General features: G+C 60.0%; 1 protein-coding gene across 1 annotated transcript in view; it reads left to right on the top strand.

Moving 5' to 3' along the window:
• The window catches only part of PPARGC1B (PPARG coactivator 1 beta), a 48,019-nt gene that overhangs the window by 12,375 nt on the left and 12,798 nt on the right, over positions 1–22,846 (top strand). The window contains exons 2-3 of the mRNA XM_048319413.1: positions 19,024–19,197; positions 21,443–21,655. Coding sequence (XP_048175370.1) covers positions 19,024–19,197; positions 21,443–21,655 — 387 coding nt within the window. The remainder of the gene's footprint in view (positions 1–19,023; positions 19,198–21,442; positions 21,656–22,846) is intronic.

The raw sequence follows: 22,846 nt of genomic DNA, 5'->3' as shown, positions 1-22,846 counted from the left end.
TCCCTGGAGCATCCCTGCTGGAAGTCCACGCTGGTGCTGGGATTTTGCTTGATCAGTGGAGGAGGCAGTGCCTGAACTTGACTGTTGGGGATGGAATATTTTCTGCTTGTATTTCAGTGGGTGTTTTCATAGGTTTCAAGCTGTGGTCCACCCTTCCCAGCATCTTTCATCTCCAGAGCTCACACAGCTCCTGGGAGGGTGCAGGGGTTTGAAAGGGCTTTGAGGATTCAAGGGCTCATCCCACTGCTTTGAGGCAGCCTCTCGCACCGTTGCCAGGGAAAGGCCTATTTCTCCTATTCTTGAACTCGGCAGTCACCGAGTTCCTCAGGTTCCTGGGTTAATCTGTTCCTGCCTTTAATGAGCTGCCTCATTAAAGTGTTTTTCCCTAATAACCAACCCTCCGGGCTGGGTGATGTTCAGCTGCAGACAACTGGAGACCTGCAGGCTGCAAAGGGCTGTTCAGGCTGCGTGTGGGGTGCAGGAGGAGCACCATCCCTCTTCTCCCACACGGTGCCAAGAAGGCTGGGAAGGGAGCAGCCCAAAGCACCCCAAACTCGTCTCTCCTGGGTTCTCCCACCTGATTTGCTGCACCCACAAACTATAGGGCAGGCTGCACTGGGGATGGCGTCTGCCCTTGGGGTGCAGCAAACTGGGGATACTGGGACTAAACCATCCTGCTGCAGAGTCTTCCTACGAAATGTTCTTCCCCAGGGATGTGCAGCACTGGGGCTGCTCGACGTCACCCCGGGAGCCGAACCTGTGGGTGCACGCCTGCACCCCTCAGGCTGGGAGGCATCTGCCCAGCCCTAGTGAGGGGGTTTGAGCTGCTTGCCTTGGTGCCTGGGAGCTGATCTGGCTGGTTTGGATAAATGGAAGTGGAAATCTCCCTCCCGGGGGCCTGCTCTGTGTGGAGGAGAGCACACACAGCTCGAAGCCGTGGCCTCCTGGGAGCGTCCATCCTGCAGGTATTGCTCCCACCTGGTCCCCTTGTCCTTTAGGCATCTGTCCCACCTGGTCCCCCACCTCCGTGGTGGCTGCCCTGGGCAGGCAGGGCGAAGGGTGGGAGCCCTTGGAGCGATGGCCACGAAGGAGCAGCTTCAGCAGAGCCTCTGGCAAGGCGGCAGCGCCTCACGGCTGCCACAGCCCCTGTCCCCAGGCCGTGGGTTTTAGGGTGGCAATGATGCAAGGCAGGAAGGTGCCTGGCACTGGGGCTGCTCCGTTTATATATAGCTGACCCAGTTGCTGAGCGGGGCTGCCGGCCCCTCCTGGTGCTGCACTTGGGGTGCTGCGAGGGGATGCAGCAGCAGCAGTGACATTCGGCTGGGAGCGTGTCCTGCATCCCTGCACCCTGCATCCCTGCACCCTGCATCCCTGCACCCTGCATCCCTGCAGCCTGCTCTGGAAGGGCTGGGCTGTGCTGAGCAGCCTGCCAGCCCCTCAGCACCCCTGCCAGCCTCCCCAGTCCACCAGCACCCCAGATCCCCTAGGGAAGGAGGAGCCGCTGGTGCCCCAGCAGAGATGGAGAGGCAGCAATTGTTGCTGGAGGGACCAGTCTGAGGTTGTGCACAGGCTGAGGCAGAATCAGGCAGTGCTCAAGCCCCGTTCCTAGAGGCATCATATGGGGTTATCCTGCCTCTCCAGCCTCAGCTCACCCCGCCAGCATCCTGCTGCTGTCTGCAGTGGGTGCTGCCGGTGTATGAGGGGCTTGAGGGAACTCCTGGAAAGCGTTGGGCTGCCAAAACACATCCTCTCAGTGCCAAGAACCTGTGAGGCAGCTGCTTCCCCAGGGCAGGAAGGAGATAAAAAGAAAATCTCTTTCAAAGGCAGGGTGGCCTCCTCCCCAGGATCAGGGCGTGTGGCCAGGATGCTTTCCCGAAAAGAGCCGCTGTCCCTGCGTGGTTGCCGGTGAGGGGCTGGAGGGGACATGGTGTTCCCATGCTGGTGTCCCTGTGGCTGGGTGTTTCCAAGGGCTGCTGTGGTTGGCACACCTGGAGAAAAGCGAGTCCCTGAGGCAGGTCAGAGCAAAGCACTTGCTGCGGAAAGGGAAATTAATTATGGGCACTTTGCTGCACTCCAAGTGACTGCAAAGGCTGATGTTTCTCCTGTTGGCCGATAAACTAATTGTAATGGCAAAACCTCAACAAAAGCCAGGCTCTTAAATGCTTTCTTAATTAATATTTCTCAATAATCACTTGACGTCAATGACCAATTAAAACTTTGGAGAAGGGAAGTTGTTAAGTGCCCGATACCTTTGCTCCTCCAGTCGCTGCAGCTCTGATGAATCCTGCAGAAAAGTACCAGGAAGGCCAAGCCCGATGTTTTTAAAGAAAAACATTAAGCAGGAAAAACGTGAACATTCACGTGAGTGTCCGCAGGGACAAGAGGAGGGAAGCTGAGCAGTCACTTGGCTCTGCTGCTCCCTGCTGAGCAGCCAGCAAGGGATGGCAATGCAGGCTGGCACCCAGGGGTGCCCCTTTCCTGCCCCTCCGGTGTGCTGAGCCCCCAGGGGCAGCACGAGTGGAAGGGCACCTTTCCAGGGAGTCCATGTTCAAGGGGTCTTTAAGGTCCTGCTGGGTGTCCTGTCCCGTGGTGGGTCACCTCCTTTGTTTGCCATGTGCCTCCTCCTTCCCTCAGCCTGTCTGAGGTCAGCGTCTCCTGGCTCGGTCCTGCCAGGGCCTGAAAGCATCACCAGCTGGATTTTACTGGGTGGGAGCTGAGTGGTCCCCAGTCCATCTACTGTGAAGTGGAGCCTCTGGAAAGCTGCCATTCATCTCCCTGCAGTGCTCCTGGCTGCAGCGCAGTGCTGGGAGGGTTAATGTCCTCCTCCTCCTCCTTCTTCTCCTCCTTCTCCTCTCAGCTTCACAGCCATCTTAAAACCGCTGGAGCCAGAGCTGTGCACTTCCCTGCTCCCACTCCTTTTACAGTATGGGCTGGCTGGCCAGGGAGCCCGGCCGGCTCCTCATCCGTCCAACTCTTTTCCTTCTTTGGATGTCCCCTGTTCTGGCTGCACGGGCACTGCCTCCCTCCCACGGGACCCGTGCCCCTGGCGAGGGGCGATGGCCGGGCCCAGGGGCTGCCCGGGGCTGGGCTCAGCAGTCCCAGGGCGAGATTTTTGCCCAGGTTTCTCCAGGACAGTGCTGGGTGTCTGCCAAGGTGGATGCCAGTGGCTCCCGGGCACCGATGGCACTGAGTGAGCACTTTATGCCTGCAAATCCCTTGGCGGGCGTCAGGAAAATCCTCCCGCGGGAAAGGTGGGAGAGGGTCACAGCTGGGAGCCAAAGGAGGGTGAGCAGGGTGGCAGAGGGGGAAGGAGCCTTGTGGCAGAGTAACCCATCAAGGATGGGCACAGGGCTCTTCCCAGCAGGACAGCAGCAGTCCTGGAGTGGGGAAAAAGCAGTGGGAAGCCCTCCAGGCCAGGGAGCCGCAGGCAGGGAGGGCAGAGGCTCAGGCAGGCGGGCTCTGCTCCCCAGGCTCTTCCCCTGCCTGTCACCCCTCACAGCTGGGCTCGGGGGTCCCGGGGGTGTTGCTGGCGGCCGTGGGAGAGTTGCTGGAGCCTGTGCACAGCCCCAGCCCTCTGTGGGTCAGGACAGCAGCAGCACGTGCTCCTGGCTCTGTACCCCAATGCGGCCTCTTACCCAAATACCAGCCACTGCCCAAGGGTTTATGCCCCTCCTGAACCGGGGGAAAGCAGGGGAAAGGCCTCTGGGGCTGAGGAGGGAGGCAGAAACAGGGCGTCCCCGTGTCCCCTCTGTGCTGCTTCAGCAGATGTCAGCACAGGGAGGAGGAGGAGGCCACCCAGGGGTCACATCTGGGGATTTTTTGGGTTGCTGAAAGTCCGCGCATGGGATGGTGCCTGGAAAGGGAAGGAGGGGAGAAGGGGCAGCAGCCCCAGAAGGCACAAGGAGGTCTTTGGTGCTGCGGGTCCCGTGGGTCACTGGCAGAAGCAGCCTCTCTGCGGCCCCCATGGAATGGGGACACTCTGGGGGTGGCCAAGGACCCGTCATTCCATGAGAGTGGCTTTTTCACGAGCCCCGTGCCTTGTCCTGACTCTCCCTGTACGGGGACAGCAGCCTGGGGTACGAGATCCTTTGTGTCCCTGGGCATTGGCTGCTTCTGCAGCCACCAGGCTCAGCGTCCAGCAGGGGCTGGGGTGCTCGGGACAGGGACTGTCCCCTCTGTCCCTGCCGGGGCCGTGCTCAGGGGGGCTGTGTCCCACCGTCCCTCCCAGCGCCCGGGTGTGTGAGGGTGGGTGAGCAAGGGTGGGTGTGAGCAGGAGTGCCAGGCAGGTTCCCAGTCCCCTCCTGAGCAGGTGGCACAGGCACAGCGGGCACCAGGCTGCCTCTGCTGCTGCCACCCCTCCATCCGATTGTCCCCAAGGAGCGTTTGCTGCCGGTGCGACCAGGCAGCCCCAACAGACCCCCACAGCTTGTGAGACCCTTGAGTGGTCCCAATACCAGCGTGTGGGGTGCAGGACTGCACTCCAGCAGGGACAATTAATGGCTTAACCCTCTCCTGGCACTCCCCAGCCTCCCGCTTGGCCGGTGGGGTGGCTGTGGGGGGAAGGCTGGGGAGCTGGGGGCTGTTTGCTTTGGCGAGGGCTGTGCTGCTGGGGCAGGTGGCTGGCAGTGCTGGCAGCAGGGCCCTGGCCACCCAGGGAGCAGGGTGTCCCAGCGTGACCCGGCCGGGAGCCCCGGCAGCAGCGGGAGGCAGGAGGGATGCCTGGAGTTCCGTCCCGCTTGGCCCCGTCTCAATGGGACTCGGTGCCAGGAGTCGGGGGATGGCTGCGGCGAGTCCCAGCAGTGCCACAGCCCAGCCTGGCTGCCCAGCCGTGCAGGGCATCCCTCCTTTTCACCCCTTTTTCCCCAGATGTGCTGATGGAAGCACCCAGGCCTCCTGCCAAAGGATGGGTGGCTTTCCTGTGGCTTCCCTGCCGCCAAAACCCCGGGATGCTCCCTCACCCAAGCCAGCCACGCGTGCCAGTGCTCAACCTGGATGCACTTGCCGTCTCCCTGGCACTACAGGAAGGGGATCCTTTGCCAAGAACTGGGGTCACACCAGGATTTATCTCTCTTGCATATCCCAGAGGGAAGGAGATGGAGGCCTGGGGCTCGATGGCACGCATGGCTCCCTGCCCCTCCTGCCCCTCTGCTCCATCTGTGGCTGGTTTGGGTGAGGAAGATCCCTGGATTCTGGCAATGGGGAAGCCACAGGAAAGCCACCCATCCTTTACCAGAGGCCTGGGCACCACCTCTGCTCTCACCAGGAGCAGGGGAACCCCTTCCCACCCAGGCTGGGCCCACTCATGCCAGCACATCTAAACCCTTATGGGATGCAGCGTGGGGGATTTGGACCCAGTCTCATCTCTCAGGAGACACCCAGGGAAAATATTTATGGATTATTTTATGCTGTGCACCCTGTTTGGGCCAGTGTGAGCCTCTGGATGTGTCCAGGCAGTCCCAGCTGTGGGTGAGGAGAGCATCAGTGCAGCCCCTGGCTCCTCTCACACCAAACCCAGCAGCTGCAGGGTAATAAATGAGGAGTCTATATTTAGACACCGTGTCTGGAGCAGCGTCACAGCGTTGCCAGAGGGTTTTACCATTCACCACAGGCAGGTTTCCCTGCTCCTCCAGCTCCGTGCCACCTCTGCAGAAAAGCCCATCAAAGACATCCAGCTGGAAGAGCCTCCCGAACAGAAAAACTGATACCTGCACAAAATCTCAGCTCCCACCGAGGGATGACAGAGCAGAGCATTCCAGGGAGCCTTGGAAGGAGCTGGCTTGGGGCCCGTTTCATTTGGCAAAGGCTTTATTTTGTTGCACAGAAGTTTGTAGCAAAGAAAACAGGGATGGAGCCATCCCTTGTGCCACCCCAGCCCGCTGTCAGCTCCTGCTGCTGGTGCATCCAGCACAGCTCTCGCCCCATGGAGCTGCTGATCCGTGCGGTCCCTAAACCCCCACAGCAGCCTGGCTGCCCTGGCTGTGCCACTGCAGCTGCCAGGAGCAGCTGGTGGTGGGGAGGCGACAGTTCCCTGGTGGAGCTGGGGCTGCCGGGCCTCCGCTGGCTCAGTTGGTGACAGTGCCTGGTAATCCCTGCTGAAATTCAAGGCTGGAGGGTTGTGCAAAGGCTGCAGAGCCCTGTGCAGAGCCAGGGTGGCTTTCCTGGCATCCCACAGTGTGAAGCTGGTACTGGCTTGGGAACGAGGAGATTTGCATGAAGATTGCTGGTGCTCGGATCTGGGTTTTTCCCTGGATTTTGCAATGTCAGAGGACGCTGGGAACAGATGCTGTCCACTGCTGGCTCCTCCTAGCCTGGGGAGAGTTTCTCCATGCAAATCCAAACACTGAGCCATTGCCTTGAGCTGTGAGTATGGCAGAGGCAGCTGGTGACAGGAATGGTGACCAGTTCTGCCCAAGCCTTCCTTTGTGGCTCACAGCACCAGCACTTTCTTGCTGCATCCTTCCTTCCACAGGAAGTTTTTTGTTTGGGTTCCTGCACCTCCCAGGGATGGGAAATGCCAATGTGGGCACAATGCTGGGTAAAACTCCTCAGCAATGGGGCAAACAGCCCCTCCCCACTGCTGCACAGCCCCAGCTCTCTGCTCCCAAACGGGCACGATGGAAGCTGTGGCTGCCTCTGGATCCCTGGAAGTGCCCAAGGCCGTGTTGGACAGGGCTTGGAGCAAGCTGGGATAGCAGAAGGTGTCCCTGCCCATGGCAGGGGGTGGGACTGGATTTTCTTTAAGGTTCCCTCCCAACCCAGCCGATTCCGTGATTCTGTGAAGGGTGCAGGGCATGGACAACCTTCCCTGTGCCCGCCCATGGTGCCAGCTCTGCCTTGGCAGTACGGGGACACTTGAGGACACCCCAAGGACACCCCACTGGCAGAGCTGGTTCTCAGCTGAGCTGGGGGAGAGCAGCACATGGTGCTGGGGGTCAGCGAGCCCCCTGCCTGCCCCCCACGTCCTGGGGCACCCCAGGGAGGGACAGCCCCTCACCCACAGCAGGCGTGGCGTGTTCAGCGTGGGGACAGAGGCACCCACAGAGCCTGGGCAGCTGCCCAGGGGGCTGGCAGCCATTTGGGAGGAGGAGGAGGAGGAGGAAGGCACCTGGCTGCCAGGCAGGAGTCTCCAACTGGTTGAAACAGCTCCCATGTTGGTTTGCATAACCAAGCCTGGCTCTCACCGCGTCACCTGGTCACTGGGCTGGGAGTGGTGCTGGCTGGACAGGCTGAGGGGCTCCTGCTCTGGTGCCATGCCCACCATGCCCTCCGTGTCCTGCTGCCAGGCTGGGAGGTGCAGGGCTGGCAGTTCTCACCCAGCTCCGGCCCGAGCTGCTCAGCCTGTGGGGTGGCCCAGCAGTGTCCCTGCGGGTCCCCCCGCGGTGCCACACCGAGCGCAGCCCTGCCCTGCTGCCCTGCCTCCCTGCAGGACCCCCTCCAAGGTGACACTGGAGGCTCTGGCAAGGACACCTGGCCGGGCTCCCACACGGCAGCCCCTGACACGGAGGCAGCAGAGGGAGAGGGATGGATAAGAGCTGGTGGGTGAGAGCGAGGCGCAGCGCTGGGATCTGGAGCTGCTCACATGGCTGGGGAGCTGCTGCCAGGCACTGGGGCCGTGCAAAGTGCAGCAAGGTGGCACAGCAAGGCGGGGATGAGGAGCCTGAACCCCCGCCAGCCCTGCGAGGGGTTTCAGACCAGGTGGGATGTGGCACTGCCAGGGTGGCTCTGATGCTCCCAACCCAGAGGTGGCTGCTGGGTCAGAGCGGTTCCTGTCAGATGCAGAGCTCAGGTCTGGATCTCAGGCCAGCCCACCCTGGGGTCTCTGGCTTTCTGCTGATCCCTGGATTAGCTGGGGTCAAAAATGGGGGGACGAGGCTTGGCGGCAGGCAGGCTCAGGGCAGGGTGGTGAGGGAGCTGGCACAGCACATAGAGCAGTTAAAGAATCTGATTTAAGTGTAAGAGATCATGCTTGTGGGCTTCACCCCAACTGGTTTGGGAGGAGCTGAAGGGCCCCCAACTGGTTTGGGAGGAGGAGAGGGGCCCCAGCCCTCAAATGCTGCCGCAGGGAGCGGCCAGACCCCTCCTCTCGTGCCCTGTTGGAGCCTGCCTGGGGTTTTGGGGAGGGGAAAGGTGTGGTCCCTCACAGGAGAGTTTGAAACAGCACAAAGCTTTGTGTTTGTGGGTTTGCATGTGCTCCTGAAAGAGCTTCTTGACCTCCTAGGGATTTTTCTATCTGGAGATCTTGGAGCAGTTTCTTTCCAGGGTGAGTCAGTTGTTTGCAGACTAGGAAGCCCGAGGAAAGCAGTTTGGCAGCTCCAGGCTGTGGCTCCCAGAAATGTTTCCTGCAGAGCCAAAAAGCAGGGACAGAGCCCAGCCCTGGGGGCAGTGGCCTGGCCAGGACACCCGATAGTGCCTGGGTGCAGACTAGGACACAGCAAAGCCTTGTGCAGCCCCAGGAAATCCCCAGAGCAAACAGGTTGTGCTGCTGGAAGCGCCTGCCCGGCCTCCCCAGAGGGTTCTCACCTCCACCATCCACCTGTGAGCGTGTCCATGCCTCCACAGACCTGCTGGGACCTGCTCTCCTCTCACCTTCCCCTGCCTCAGTTTTCCCACAGAATTGGAGTGGTATCAATACTGATACTCACTTTATCCTAGGGACTCCCTGACGCCCACCTGGAAAATACCCAGCTGCCAGCATTCCCCTTCCCCAGCAGCTTTCTGGGCAGAGGCATGAGGTGACCACACTGGTGGTGACAATCCCCTCTGGCCAGGACACCCCCAGGCGCTGTGCAGAAAATGGGCAATGATTTATTTGGGTGTAGCGGGGTGGGGGAGGAGAGGGAGCCCCTGGTTCAGGAGGAGAAGTGGGGGGAGGCCCCTCTTGCTGTCCCCAGTGCCAGTGCTGTGCAGGGCAGAAGCAGGAGCTGGCACGGGCAGTGCTGCCCATTCCCTGCAGCAGTGAGGGAACCTGGCCAGGCTGGGGCTTCTACCTGCACTGGAATATGGGCATGGGCAGGCTGGGCAGGAGGGTGAGGACAGATCTGAGTGGCTTTGCCCTTGGCACGGTGGTTTGCATCCTCTGAGACCTCGTGCCTCCAGCTGAAAACTTCATTTTCATGTGGGAGCCGGGCATGGCGAGGACTCCCACAGTCTCCCCTAGCAGGAGAGCCAGCACAGCCTGTGTCCAGCAGCACAACTGCCTGCGAGAAAGGCTCCTGGAGGATCACAGTGAGGGTTTGGTGGTGGTGGCCTGACACCCCCAGCAGTGCAGAGCCGTCCCTGGAGCGTGCTGGGGCTGGACCAGCCGGCAGGTCAGGCTAATTCAGGAAGATCCTCCTTGTGCCTTCTTAACCCCAGCTTGAACCTTCCCCGTCTCCTGCCTTGGCCTGATTAGCACTTAAGAGGCTGCTGAGGGCACGAGCAACTCCGAGCAGTGCCAGCCCTGTGGTGTGTTCCTTGGTGTCTTCCGTGAGCCCCTCTGTGAGCCTCAGAGCCAGAGCTGCAGCAGCAAGGCGGGCAGGAGCTGTGCTTTCCTCCCTGCCCTGCTGCCACCTCCCCACAGGAGGGGCTGGGAGTGCTCCCAGCAGGGGACAGGTTGTCCAGGCAGTCCCTGCTCCTCACCAGAGCATCAGCGAGGTGTGAAAAGGCGCCTGTGGCTTGGGGAGGTGAAGGGCATGCTGCAGGTAGTGGTGACAGAGCTGGCAGAGGGGTCACACCGGGCTGGGTGGGTGGCTGGCAGGCAGCAGGTTCTGTCCAGCTGCTTGTCAGGTGTAAAGGGGCAGGATTCGGGCAGGACTTGGGCCAGGTGTGATCTCAGCTCCATTTCACAGCCGTGGATGACACCGAGCAGCAGAGTCTGCTGGGAATTCAGCCCTCGCCGAGCTGGGCAGAGCCAGGCTGAAGTAGTTCAGGGATTGCCAGGACTGCAGGGTTTGGCTGTGGCTCCTGGAAAGCTGAGGGGAGCTTTTGGGAGCTTGGAGGATCCCAAGGCTGTGGCTGTGGGTAGGGAGCACGGCTGTGGATGGGCTTGGTGGCACAGCCACCAGAGAACGTGGCACGAGGTGGTGATGTCCCCATGGGCATCTGCCTCTGAGTGCCACCACAGGTCTGACTCGGTGGTGTGGGCAGCTGGAGGGATGGTTGCTGCTTCCAGGCAGGGATTTGCTGTTGGAGCCGGCTGCGAGGGGGGAAGAGCTGCCAGTGCCAGGGTGAGCAGTGCCCATGGAGCTGAGCTGGTGCTGGCTGTGCCGTGGGAGGATGTTCACAACGTCCTCTGGGCAGAAAGGGCCTCGTGGAGCCCTGTCAGCCTCTGAGCTGGGCACCAAACCTGCAAAGGGGCTGGTGGGGAGAGCAGGGCAGGGACAGGGCTGCTGCTCCTCGCTGGTGTCCCTGTGCCCACAGCAGTCATGTGGCTGCTGGCTGCAGGGACGTCGGAAGAGGAAGGTCTGAAAATAATCGCCCCCTCATGTTTTCCTTACAACAGGAGGGAGTTGCCACTGTGGGGAATTTTTGTGACCAGCAGAGCTGGCTAACAGTCAGCTCCTCAGTGAGTCAGGGCTTGTCCCCTGCCATGGCACAGCCTGGTCCCCTGTGCTGCCAGCCTGGCTCCTGGGGCTCCCCAGCTTGTCTGGAGCCACAGCCTTCCCTGCCACCTCCAGTGGTGTGTGTGAGTGGAAGCAATCCCAAGAATTTCACTGTCTCAATGCCCTGCTGGCCTCAACCACGGTCCCCACTGCTCCCAGTCCCACTGGGCATCTTCTTGGGGTGGCAGGGCTTGTGCCACCTCTTGCTCTGCCCTTGTCCCGCCGCACAGGCTGCGCTGCTCACAGAGGGGCAGCAGGAAGGAGGTGGGGTGCTGCTGGGGGAACCCTGCCTGCTCCTGCTCCTTCCCCGCCTGTCCCCACGGCCAGGGGATCACATGGCAGGGCTGGAGAGCTCCGAGCTGATGGGACATTTGTCCCCACTGTGCTTTGTGCCCGGCTAAGCACGTGCCAGCTGCTGTCTGTTGGTCCTGCCTTTGGTTTGGGGGAGATAACAAGGAGTTTCTTAGAAACCCCAAGCAGTGTTCAGGCCTGGGGCCTGTGCCCTGCCTGGCTGATGCCATGGAGTGGTGACAGGGACAGGGCTGGCAGCAGCTACTGGCACATGGGTGTTTGGGGTGCTGGATCAGCGGGTGGTGCGTGGTGTTTGCCAGGCTGGCTGCTGACAGGGTTGGTTGCCCTGGGGTGCTGCTGTTTGGCCCCAGGGGTGCAGGATGAAGCTGTCACACCTGGGGAGGCACAATTCTGAGTGCCCAGGTGTGCTGGCACTGCCCAGCCAGTCCTGGCAGACTGCAGGGACGCAGCACGGCCAGACAGGGCTGTTTCCATCAGGTGGTGTTGAGAGAGGAGGTGGCTCCTTGGGAACAGCCTGTTCCCTGCTCTGCCTGCTCCGTGCACAGGGCACAGCCACCACCTGCCCTTGCCTGTGCCTGGCAGCAGTGGGGGGGGTGATTTAGGGTGCAGCAGGGTCTCCCTGGTGGGTGCTCAGGCAGACCCAAAGTGGACTCTGTAATTTGGAGCCTGAAGAAACGAGCTGAGCGCAGTGTGAACGTGCAGCTCTGTAACCTGTGATACACTTCGGTGCTGCCCTTCTTCCTAATCCCGACACACCTTTGTTTGAAGTATTCCAGCAGAATGTTGTTTATCCAGGGCATTATTACCAGTATCTCAGGCTCCTGTTTTCTGTCCTGTGACTCAAGGACAGTTAAGTGCGATTTCTTCCATCTCTCCTCCAAATCAAAGTTATCCTGGCAAGTTCATGTTTATTGTTTGCGGTTAATGTTTAATATTTCCCATTACTGGCATCTCCTGGTTGATCTTAATTACACCCTTCTAATGTAAGACAAAAGTCAGCGAGCAAGACCGTGCTCAGGCTGGGGCTGGGGCTCAGAGCCTGGCACTGGGCACCCCTTTTCCCACTCAGAACCCCCTTTTCCCCCTCAGAACACCTTTTCCTACTCAGCATGTCTCAGGCTGTGTTGGGAGGGTGTTGTCACAGAATCACAGAACCATTTAGGTTGGAAAAGACTTCTGAGATGATCAGGTCTAACCTTTGAGTCCAACCTCTGAGTCCAAGCTGTGTTGGCACAGCGTGCCCGGCGTGGGGCCCAGCAGCTCCCACGTGCTGCAGCAAGAGGGACCAGCAGAAGTTGGTTTGGAGTAGCTCAGGAGGAAGAAAGAGCTGCTATTTGCTTAGTCCAGGCTTTAAATGAGGTATTGCCTCTTGCTGGCTGGGCTGAATCGTTAAAACAGACTAGCAGAAAGTTAAAAAAAGTAATTAAAAATTAACAGAGGGCAGAGGGCAAAACGCCTGGCAGGACAGCGAGGTGCTGCATGCTCCATGCAGCCTGGGAGGTTCCTGTGTGCCTCTGCCCCAAACCTGGCAGGGGGATGTGCTCCCCTGTGCCGTGTCACTCGCTGTGAGTGCAGGCAGGGTCAGCTCCACGGACCACTCGTCCTTCACTGCAGGGCTCTCAGGCTATAAATATCTGGGGTGTCGAGGGGCAACGGGGCCAAGGCACAACCTGACACCACCTCTCCCTCATTCACAGTGACATTTTGTCAAATGCCACTGGGGAGGGGGGTTGCTTATCTGCTGGCACACACTCTGATGACCTTCACAGCTCTGGCCAGGTGCCTCCTTGCTGTATTTACACTTATTTATAGCTCTCTCCTCCATTGCCACCTCTGCCCTCCTCCCTGGTGCTGGAGCCAGGCTGCCCACCCCGCACATCGCCCATCCCTCTGGGCTGGGGTGCAGCTGGGGATGATGAGGGGCTGGCAGCACCCAGCCTGGCTGCTGATGGCCTGACCCCACGGGGACTGTGTGCTGGGAGCTGCAGGGACAGCAGGGTGCACCCCTGCGTTTGGTCCCAGTGTGGCTCATGCCCCCAAAGCCTCCTCGCTCCAGTTCTGGGGCAGCTCAGGAGGGTGCTGGGGGTCTGCAGGCACCCAGCCCTGCCCCCCTAAAAGGGGTGAATGGCCGTGCCCAGTGCCACACCAGCTGTCCCAGTGCCACACCAGTTATCCCAGTGCCACACCAGCCACTGCCACACCAGCTGTCCCAGTGCCACACCAGCTGTCCCAGTGCCACACCAGTTATCCCAGTGCCACACCAGTTATCCCAGTGCCACACCAGCCATCCCAGTGCCACACCAGCCAGCTCAGTGCCACACCAGCTATCCCAGTGCCACACCAGCCATCCCAGTGCCACACCAGCCGTCCCAGTGCCACACCAGCCATCCCAGTGCCACACCAGCCGTCCCAGTGCCACACCAGCCAGCTCAGTGCCACACCAGCCGTCCCAGTGCCACACCAGCTATCCCAGTGCCACACCAGCTATCCCAGTGCCACACCAGTTATCCCAGTGCCACACCAGCCGTCCCAGTGCCACACCAGCCAGCTCAGTGCCACACCAGCCAGTGCCACACCAGCCAGCTCAGTGCCACACCAGCTATCCCAGTGCCACACCAGCTATCCCAGTGCCACACCAGCCGTCCCAGTGCCACACCAGCCATCCCAGTGCCACACCAGCTATCCCAGTGCCACACCAGCCAGCTCAGTGCCACACCAGCCAGTGCCACACCAGCCAGCTCAGTGCCACACCAGCTATCCCAGTGCCACACCAGCCATCCCAGTGCCACACCAGCTATCCCAGTGCCACACCAGCCATCCCAGTGCCACACCAGCCAGTGCCACACCAGCCGTCCCAGTGCCACACCAGCCGTCCCAGTGCCACACCAGCTATCCCAGTGCCACACCAGCCAGTGCCACACCAGCCGTCCCAGTGCCACACCAGCTATCCCAGTGCCACACCAGTTATCCCAGTGCCACATCAGCTATCCCAGTGCCACACCAGTTATCCCAGTGCCACACCAGCCAGTGCCACACCAGCCAGCTCAGTGCCACACCAGCTATCCCAGTGCCACACCAGCCGTCCCAGTGCCACACCAGCTATCCCAGTGCCACACCAGCCAGCCCAGTGCCACCTGCCCGGTGAGAGCCCGTCAGTGAACAGCCCCGCAGTGCCTGTGTCCCGTCTCCCTGCAGGGCTGTGAGCCCCGTTTGAGGTAGTCTGTGATTACAGATTTCCCTGGTAAGCCCAAACGACTCTGCAAAACCCCTGCCCAAGGATTTTCTTTCCTGTTTCGAGTCAGGCTCGGGTGAGGGTGAGGAGGGAGGAACTCCCCGTGGGGCCCAGGGAGGGCTGGTGGGAGCAGCACTTGGTGTTCTCGGCATTTCTCACCTTCTGCTGCTTTGGGTCACAGCCTGAACGCCCCTGGCTGATTTGGGGCTGTGTGTGCAGCACGTGTGGATATATATTTATCCCTTCATGCTTTGGGTAGGCTCTTGGCTGTGGAGGGAGGAGCTGAGTCACCATTTGCTCCCCAGCGAGGAGTGGGCTGCCTGTTCCTGGCTGCTTCCTTTGGCCCCTCCGAGGTGCTGCCTCTTTCCTTCCTTTGGCCCCTGAGTGACAGGGCCACCGCAGGGCACCCCAGGGCTGGTGTGCAGGCCATGCCTGGCTGCCCTGGCAGGCTCAGGCAGGATGAGGCTCCAGGAGGTGCTTGCCCGTGGCCAGCAGCGCTGGCACGCCGGCACTTCAGAGGCTGCCACTCGTGCAGGCTGACTAAGCACGAGCGGTGCGTGTGCCATCACCCGCTGTGCCCGCAGCTCACGCCAAAATACTTGGCCACCACTTCAAGGGGTTGGGCCCAGGGGTTCTGCAGATAAGGGTAATTTCTGCCGGTGCTGCTGTTGGAGTGAGACAGAGGAGAGCACCTGCAGGTCTCTCTGTCACGGTCACTGCGCTGTGCCCAGCTCCCTGAGCCAGCTAAGCAGAGCAGACAATGAGCTGAGCCCTTGCTTGCCCTGGTTTAGGATGCTGTTCCTGCCCTCCCTGGGCTCATGGATACAGCCAGCAGCCTGACCCCAGCCAGCCTCTCCAGTCCTGCTGACTGGGGGGGTTTCGTTTGGGGAGCCCAAGCTGACACTGAAAAAGAGGAAAACATTTCCTGTCTCGTTAATCCAGTGTTTGAATTAGAGCTGGGCTTGCAGAGGAGTCTCGTGTCTCTTCAGAGATAAGACCTCACGTGCCAGAGTTCACACTGCTCCAAAGCAGAACTGGAAGGGACATGTCCCACCTGCTGCCCCCAGGGTGTCGGGAGCCAGCACTGAGCCGGGGCATCCTTGGATGTGGCTGCAGCCAGTGGCTGCAGGTCCAGCCCAGGACACGTGCCAGAGCTTCTGGGGACACTGGTGACAGTGGCCTGCATTGACCACCCTCACAATGGGGCAGGGAGATGGAGCTAACCCCTGTGCCAGCTCCTCGTGCTGCCTCGCCTGCCACTGCCCCGGGAAGGACAGACTGGGGACATTGCAAAGGGACAGGGAGTGGGAGCAGCTGGGGCACCCACCAGAGCAGCCAGGAGCTCTTCCACTGCCGGGAGACAAAGGGATGCTGCCCAAGGAGATACCAGGAGCTCTTGGACTGATCTGCGCACGGGTTTCCAGGAGAAGGTTTAGGGGCTGGGGGGAGCTGGTCCCTCCTCACGCGCCGTGCTCAGGGAGGGGCCCCGCTGGCACTGCTCTGGGAGTGTTTAGGGGCAGTCCTGGCACAGGAGGGTTGGCAGGGTGACCTCTGATGTCCTTGTCAGACAGTTTGGAGACCGTCCCTTGTGCTTTCTCGCTACTGCCTGCTCTTCCGTGGGCATGGACAGGGGCTGGCACTGGGGTGGGCACGGGGCTCTCCTGCTCTCCAGCTGTCCCAGGTCCAGCAGCCTCAGCAGGGGCGTGAAATGAGCACAGACCCTCAGTGTGAGGGTTCCTTATGGCCTCCCTGGGGAAGTTCTGCTGCCATGATTGAAGTGACAAACCCCTCACAGCGGGCAGGACTGTCCCAGCTCTGCAGCAGGTGAATAATAGCCTCTGCAGGGGAAGCTCCGTGCAGCATCCGAGGATCAGCCTGTGCCTGGGAATTGTGAACACACCTCTGCTGGGCTCAGGTCAGACCTGGTTCATGCTTTAAAGAAAGCTGAGGGAAATGTCTCTGAGTGGAGGCCTTTCCCAAACGACCTCCACCTTCCAGCTTTGGCTTCCAGGAGCAGCTGCTGGAGGGAGTGCCCAGGCTGGGGCTCCTGCTCCCCTGAAGGACGGAGGGGTTGGCATGGGAGCACCTGTGTAGCTGCCTGGGCATCTCCTCCCCTGGAGCAGGGATTCGTCAGGCACTGCCAGCAGCTCTGTGGTCGCAGCCTTGCTGCAGCACACCCGGGCCAGGTGTCTGGGCTGGAGGATGCCTCCGAATTTCTGAGCATGTCTCCATGGGTGTTTGCTGGCTGCACACCAAGAACCCATGGCTGATCTTCCTACAAAGTCCCGAGTAAAATTAGAACAAAAGTTCACTCCTCTCCCAAGGCAGCAGGAAGTGCAAAGGGTGGGAAAAGGGAGAGTCAGAGCAGATGAGGTCCTGTGCCCACAGGCAGCCTCCCCATCGCTGCTGCCACCCCTGCCCCGGGCAGGGGGCTGGGCCCGTCCCCACCCCTGTGGCCAGCCCAGAGGGACTCTGCTCTCAGTGCTGCTCAGGGTGATGGATTCTGAGCTGGGAGTGATGGATTCCCTCTGGAGCCCCAGCTCCATGGTGGCTGGGCTGGGTAAATGACCCTGTCTGGCAGAGGGGACTGGTTGGAGTGCTGGAGTGCCCATCCCAGTGCTCATGGGGGTGACCCCACTGAGCAAAGGCTCTCCCCATGTTTTTCAAGGAAGAGGAGGCTCAACACAGACAGAGCTGAGTTTTTGGGCATTCCTGACCTGTGGTAGGCAGGAACCTGGGAGCATCCCCAGCGTGGCAGTGGCCGGGCAGTCCTGCCCCGGAGTGTGCAGAGAGGGCAGCTCAGCAGCGTTAGATTGCAGGGGTTTATTTTTACCCAGCCCTGTTGCCAATGGGGACATGTCACATCTGTGGAGTGGATCAAAAGACATCCCAAGCACTGGTGTCAGCTGCTCCTTGTGATCTCAGCACCAGGATCTTTTCCCTTGTGGCATATCAAAAGGAGCAGGAGAATTTGACTGCTCTGCTATTTTTAATTGCACGCACACACGCACACACAGAGACACACGTATATCTGTGTATGTATGGCTGGGCTAAAAATAAAAGCCTCTGCCTGTGTTCCCATGGGAAGATTGGGGGAGAAGGGGGAGACAAAGTTGTTGGAAGACTTTTTTCTGGAGCAGGCGCTAGAGCAGGGACAGGAAGGCAGGGACAAGCCACAGCAGGTAAGGAACACATCTGAAAGGCCAAAGGACATCTGATCCCACTGCAGTCCCAGCTGCCCCTGAGCAGAGGGGACAGAACAAGGGGAAAGGCAGTATCTGTGCCCCCCAGAGCTGGCAGTGACCTGCTGCATGTGCTCTGACACCTGGGAACAAAGGTTTTTGCAGGGCAGGTTAGAAAAGCCTCATCCCTAGGGGCCCAGTGAGGAGTATCAGCTCCCAGAGGCACTCAGAGTTGCCTGGTAACACTTTGTGGCACCACGCTTGTGGTATTTACCTGATACACCACTCTCCAGCAAAAAGGTGAAGGGAGGGTGCAGGGAGAGCATCCCCCAGAGTGGGGGCACCTCCCTGCAGCCCCCAGCCCCACTGTGGCCCTGGGCATGGCTGGGACGTGGCACGGATTCACCATCAGGCCATAAAACCACTCTCCCCTGCCCTTGCTGTGCCCTCCAAGGAGCTCTCCCTGTGTTCCACCTCCCCTGGGATTGGTCAGGGTGGGAAGCAGGTGAGAAATGCAAAATGGGAGTGAGTGTGTGCACGGGATCATCCTTTGGAGTGTGGCAGGCAGGCTCCTCAGCCTGGGGGAGCACAGTCAATAATCCCAGATTATCCCAATTTGAAAAACAAAAAATGAGGAGAGAAGGAGAGAAAAGCTGTCTTTTCCATTCCTGTGGCTGGGTTTGAAATCCCTTTTCCTTCCCACTGAGTGATGGAGGAGACCCTTCCAGGGTGCTTCAGGAGGAGGGGCCCCCACGTTCCCCCGCAGCCTCTCTCACATGCTCAGATGTTTGCCTGCTCCAAAATCCATTTGCTCTGTAAATAAACTTGCTTCCCTCACTGCCAGAAAACTCCCCTTGGGCAGCCAATGCTGGGAGGAGTCGCACCAGACCTTTCCCCTCCGTGTTCTAACCTGGACACCGAGGCAAAACCAGGCACGGTCCAAATGCCAGGGCAGGCAGCGGGTGCTGGTGCCAGCCCTGGCTCCCTCAGGTGCTTGGTGCCGCCTGGGGTTTCGTGGCTGGAAGCCAGGCCCAAGTGGGGCAGGTGCCAGCTCCTTTCTGTGGTTAAATGGAGATTTTTAACTCGGTTCCTGGAGCTCCCATCACCCCGTGTGCTCTCAGACTTCCATTCATTTCCGTGCTGTTCTTCTCGTCCTGCGTGGTGCAGGGAGCAGGGTCTGGATTGCCTTGGCAGTGCTTTGGGATGTGCAGCTTTCCCGGAGGGATGTCCCCAAGTGGTTCAGGGCCATGTGGTGGGGACAGGGTGTGAGGCTGGCCCTGTGTGCTGCTGTCCCAAGTCTCTAGTGCTGATCCCCAGGCCTCCTGGGTAAGCTGGATGTCACTTTTAGGGCACCAAGGGCAGGAATTGCCCCTAGGAGCCCCAGCAGCCCGGGTGGCTGTGCTGTGCCCAGAGCATCTGCACTCTGGAGAGACGAGGCTCTTCCCATGCAGGTCCTGCTGTTCCCAGCGCTGGGACACCGGAGGGGGCTTGCTGGCAAGTGCGGGGCTGTTCACAGTGGCCAGTGCCAGGCTGTGCAGGGCTATTGGGTGAAGAGGTGCCCGCCACACCCTGCCAGTGCCGTGTCCTCGCTCCCGGAGCCGTGTGGGAAGCGGGGCTGGGGCTGCGGTGGGAGCACTGGCTGCCCGCACGGGGATGCTGCTGCCTTTGCTGCCCGCACCTCTGGCCTCACACCGTTTCTCTCCTTTCCTGTGCGCAGTATGAGGTGTCTGGCGAGGAGCACCTCTACTCCGACTTCCCCGAGATCGATCTGTCCCAGCTGGACGCCGGCGACCTGGACTCTGCCGGCTGCTTCAGCGAGCTGCAGTGGGGCGGGGAGCACTCGGAGACCGACTCCAGCCAGTACAGCACCGACGACTCCGAGCTCTTCCAGGTACCCCCATCCCCCGAGGATGGAGGCAGGGGGAGAAGGAGGGTGGGAGGAGGGAACACACACAACTATTAATATCTCCTCCCCAGCTGATTAGTGCTCCATTAATTGGTGCACCGGCTCTAAATGGGGCAAGCGGAGTAGGGCTAACGAGGAGCTGGAGGAGGAGCAGAGGAGGCTGCTGAGCCAGCCCTCCTGAGCTGGATTATTCACAGGGAGCTGCAGCCGGGGTGCAGCGTGTCCTGTTCCATTCCTGGAATGCCAGGGCGGCAGTGCGGGGGTCCCAGCACTGGAAAAATTCCCTTCCCGGGAGCAGGAAGCAGCCCCTTCCTTTGGCTTCCCAGCTCTGGCAGCCCCCTCTGTGTGGGGCTGGGGTCCCTTTGGCAGAGGGGCTGGTTCCTGTCCTCGGCTCTGGGCTGGGATGGGTCCATGGCTGGGCCCGCACGGTGAAACGCTGGGGCAGGGGATGCTCCTGGGCACAGGCAGGGCTGCTCCATGTCCCTCTGCTCCTGTCTCTCTTTCATCTCCTGGAGCTGTGAGGACAGGCAGGGCTGTGGGCACAGCACAGGCACGCTGGAGGCAGGGAGATGCAGAGGGGACTGAGCACAGAGCAGACTGGGCACAGAGCAGGCTGGGCAGCCTCCTCACCACCTTGCCCAAAGCTCATGCCATGCCCTGGATGTGCCCATCCTTGGGGCTGGAGTCTCTGTGCGCTCCTGAGCAGCACCCAGGCCTTTACCCCCTCGGACGCGGAGGCTGTGACCCACTGGTACCAGCTAATCACCAACCCTGGGTTACGTTTTGGGAGGAAGAGGATTTCTATTTAAACAAGGAGATAAAAAAGAGCCTCAATATTTTCTAACCTGCCTGTAATAACAACCCTCTGGCTTTTATGCTGGGCTGATGCTGTGCTTGAAAATGGTCCAGTCCAGCTGAGGGACCTTCATCACGAGACGCATATTTTCCGTGAACTTCCTGGGGAAAAGATAAACAGAAAAGAAATGCAAAAGCCAGGCCGATGAGGAGCAGTGGAGTATGATGAAATGTATCCCACTGAACTTGTATGCACAGCAATCTCGTGCCAATAACAGGAGGAAAAGAAACGGAGCCAAAAATGGAGCATCCTGCTGCCTTTCCCTGGAGCCTGCTCTAGTAACTGCGAGCAAGGTTAGGGCATGGAACAAAAGATGTTTAATTTTCCAACAAGAGGAGAAAAACACAGGAGGCTGTGTGCAGGCAGCAGTCCTGCCTCTGAGCCTGGCTTTACCCCCGTGCTAATTTTATCGCTGATGGTAGCCTGCTTCCCGTTGGACATGGTTTACATTCAGATTGTGATGGAGGAGGACCAAAAAGAAGGAACTCCTGGCCTTCTCCAGCCATTCCTCAGCTTCTGCATCCTCTTCTGGGCTTCAGCACTGTATTGCCAGACTGGAAGGGAACTCGTGGGGCTGTGTGGGACTGGGAGGGCACTGGGAAGGCTGGAGGTGCATCAGCAAAGCCAAAGCCCTGATGAAACGAGGGACCCGAGTCAAGCTGGAGCAGTGGGCAGGGAGGAGGCAGGAGCAGCCCCTGGCCCTGCCTGGCCCAGAGTGAGATGGGCCGTGCACAACAGCTCCCCTGAGCCAGTTTTTGGGTGAACAGCATGATCTGGGGATGCTGATGGGAGACTGGGGAGTGACTGGGGCTGTGCTCTGGACAGGGTCCCTCACAGAGCACTGGGTGCACCAGCTCTAAGTGTGAGGACTGAGAGCCCTGGGGAGCTGGAGGCGCCTGTGTTTGGGGGCTTTTAGTGAACACAAAACTCAGCGTGGTTGTTGCCACAAGCTGTGGCATCTGGCCAGTGGTGCAGCCTGGGCTGAGCTTCCCCTGTGCCCTCTTGTCCACTGGGCAGTCCTGGCTGAGCTCACAGCTCTTGCACTTGCAGCCCAGTGTCAGGAGAATTTGGGCCAGGAGCCTTTTCATCACAGATCCTGTATCTGCTGCCGTTTGCCTCGTGGTGGGGTGAGGGACTGTTGGGAGAGAAGATGCTCTGATTCATTCTTGTCCTGCTGGGGTGCAGGTGGACAGACTGATCCTCCTTTTCTGGGTCTCTCCTCATCCCATCCTGGTGCTGTGCTGGGGAAAAGCTCTCACTGTGGGGTCACTGGGAAGCGTGGGAGCTGCTGTGGCTCTGCTGGTCCCTCTTGAACATCCTGGGGACCCTCTGCCCAACCTAACACCCCCTTTCTTCTCTGCCTGCTCCTTTCAGATAATAGACAGCGAGAACGAAGCGCTGCTGGCAGCCCTCACGGAGACTTTGGATGATATACAGGGAGATGACATGGGCCTCGCTGCCTTCCGAACTATGGAAGAGGGGGACACGCTCAACCCTGCCACCACCTCACCTGCCCCCTCCCCCAAACCCACCGCCCCGGTCACGGGGGGGCCGCCCCCGGCCCCCGAGTGTGATGAGCTGTCTCTAGTAAGAACCCACTTCCTACTGTTTAAGGTGGATTTGGATGAGCCCCAGATAAGCCGGCTGCATGGGTATGATAGGAAGCCAAGGTCTGAATTTTTTCATTCTAGGCTTAAAACTCTCTTTAACCGTCAATACCAAAGCATATACTTGTATTGTATACGTATACATGTTCTGCATCATTGCTGTCACCTCCATCACCATCCTCACGGGAACAAGCTGTGTGTATACAAATCTATCTATGGATGGGGTGGGGGCGGGTGGCAGAGGGCTGGGGGCTGCTTTGGCAGCACCCACACCTGCTTTTAACCCGATGTGCAGGTGTGGGGCTGCCCGGGGCTCTCCCTGGCTCATCCCGGCCCTGTGCCCACGGGCAGTGGTGGTTGTTCCCCCGGCTCTGCCCTGGCTGAGCTCCCTGCTGGCACAAGAGGGGCTTGCCTGAGTGTCAGCCCCTGCCCTCGGCTTTCAGTGGGAGGGTTTCACCCTCCCTGTGCCTTCCACCAAACCCCCTCAGGGACTGTGTGGCCTCCAGTCCCTCCAGATTTGGTGGCTGGAGCATCCCTCTTGGTCCCCTGCAATATTGGCGCTCCAGCCCCGCTCCCCTTCCTGGCCAGGATTAACTGGCAGCGTTTCCTGCCATCCCCGGCAGGTTCCTTGGGACAGGACACCCAGCCTGCTCCCTCCTGCGGCTCAGAGTCCCCCCCAGAGCCCCCCAGCCCGGTCCCGGGGGTGTCCCCAAAAAGCCAGCAAAGGGGAGGAGTGACATCCAGTGGTGACAGCGTGCATTTCCACCGCCCACGCCCCGCAGGGGTATATATCACACATGACCTGTATGTGTATATATAGGATGTATACGTTGCAGGGGCGGGGGGGAAAGGGTGCTGGGCGCTTCCCCCAACAGGAGCCTCACTCCTAAAGCTGCGGGTGTCCCGGCTGGCATTTCCTGGCGGACCCTGACCCGGGCACCCCATTTCTATCACTCCCTAACCCCCCAGGGCTCCGGGCAGCACGGGAGCCCCAGATCTGTCTCTCCTGCAGTCCCCGGTGCCTACGCAGTCGTCTTGCTGTTGAGCTGTTGTTGCCTCCGGTTGTTAGCGCCCCACGGGCAGAATCTCAAATGTTGTTGCTGGGTGTGGGGCTTGGGCTTTTTTCCCCTCCCCCTGACCAAAATTGGGGTTGAGTAGAAGGAAAATGTTA

This window comes from Corvus hawaiiensis, chromosome 15 (assembly GCF_020740725.1).
Source record: "Corvus hawaiiensis isolate bCorHaw1 chromosome 15, bCorHaw1.pri.cur, whole genome shotgun sequence".
In the NCBI taxonomy this organism is placed as follows: Eukaryota; Metazoa; Chordata; class Aves; order Passeriformes; family Corvidae; genus Corvus; species Corvus hawaiiensis.
The sequence above is the reverse complement of the archived record's forward strand: the minus strand, read 5'-3'. Positions and strand labels throughout refer to the sequence as shown.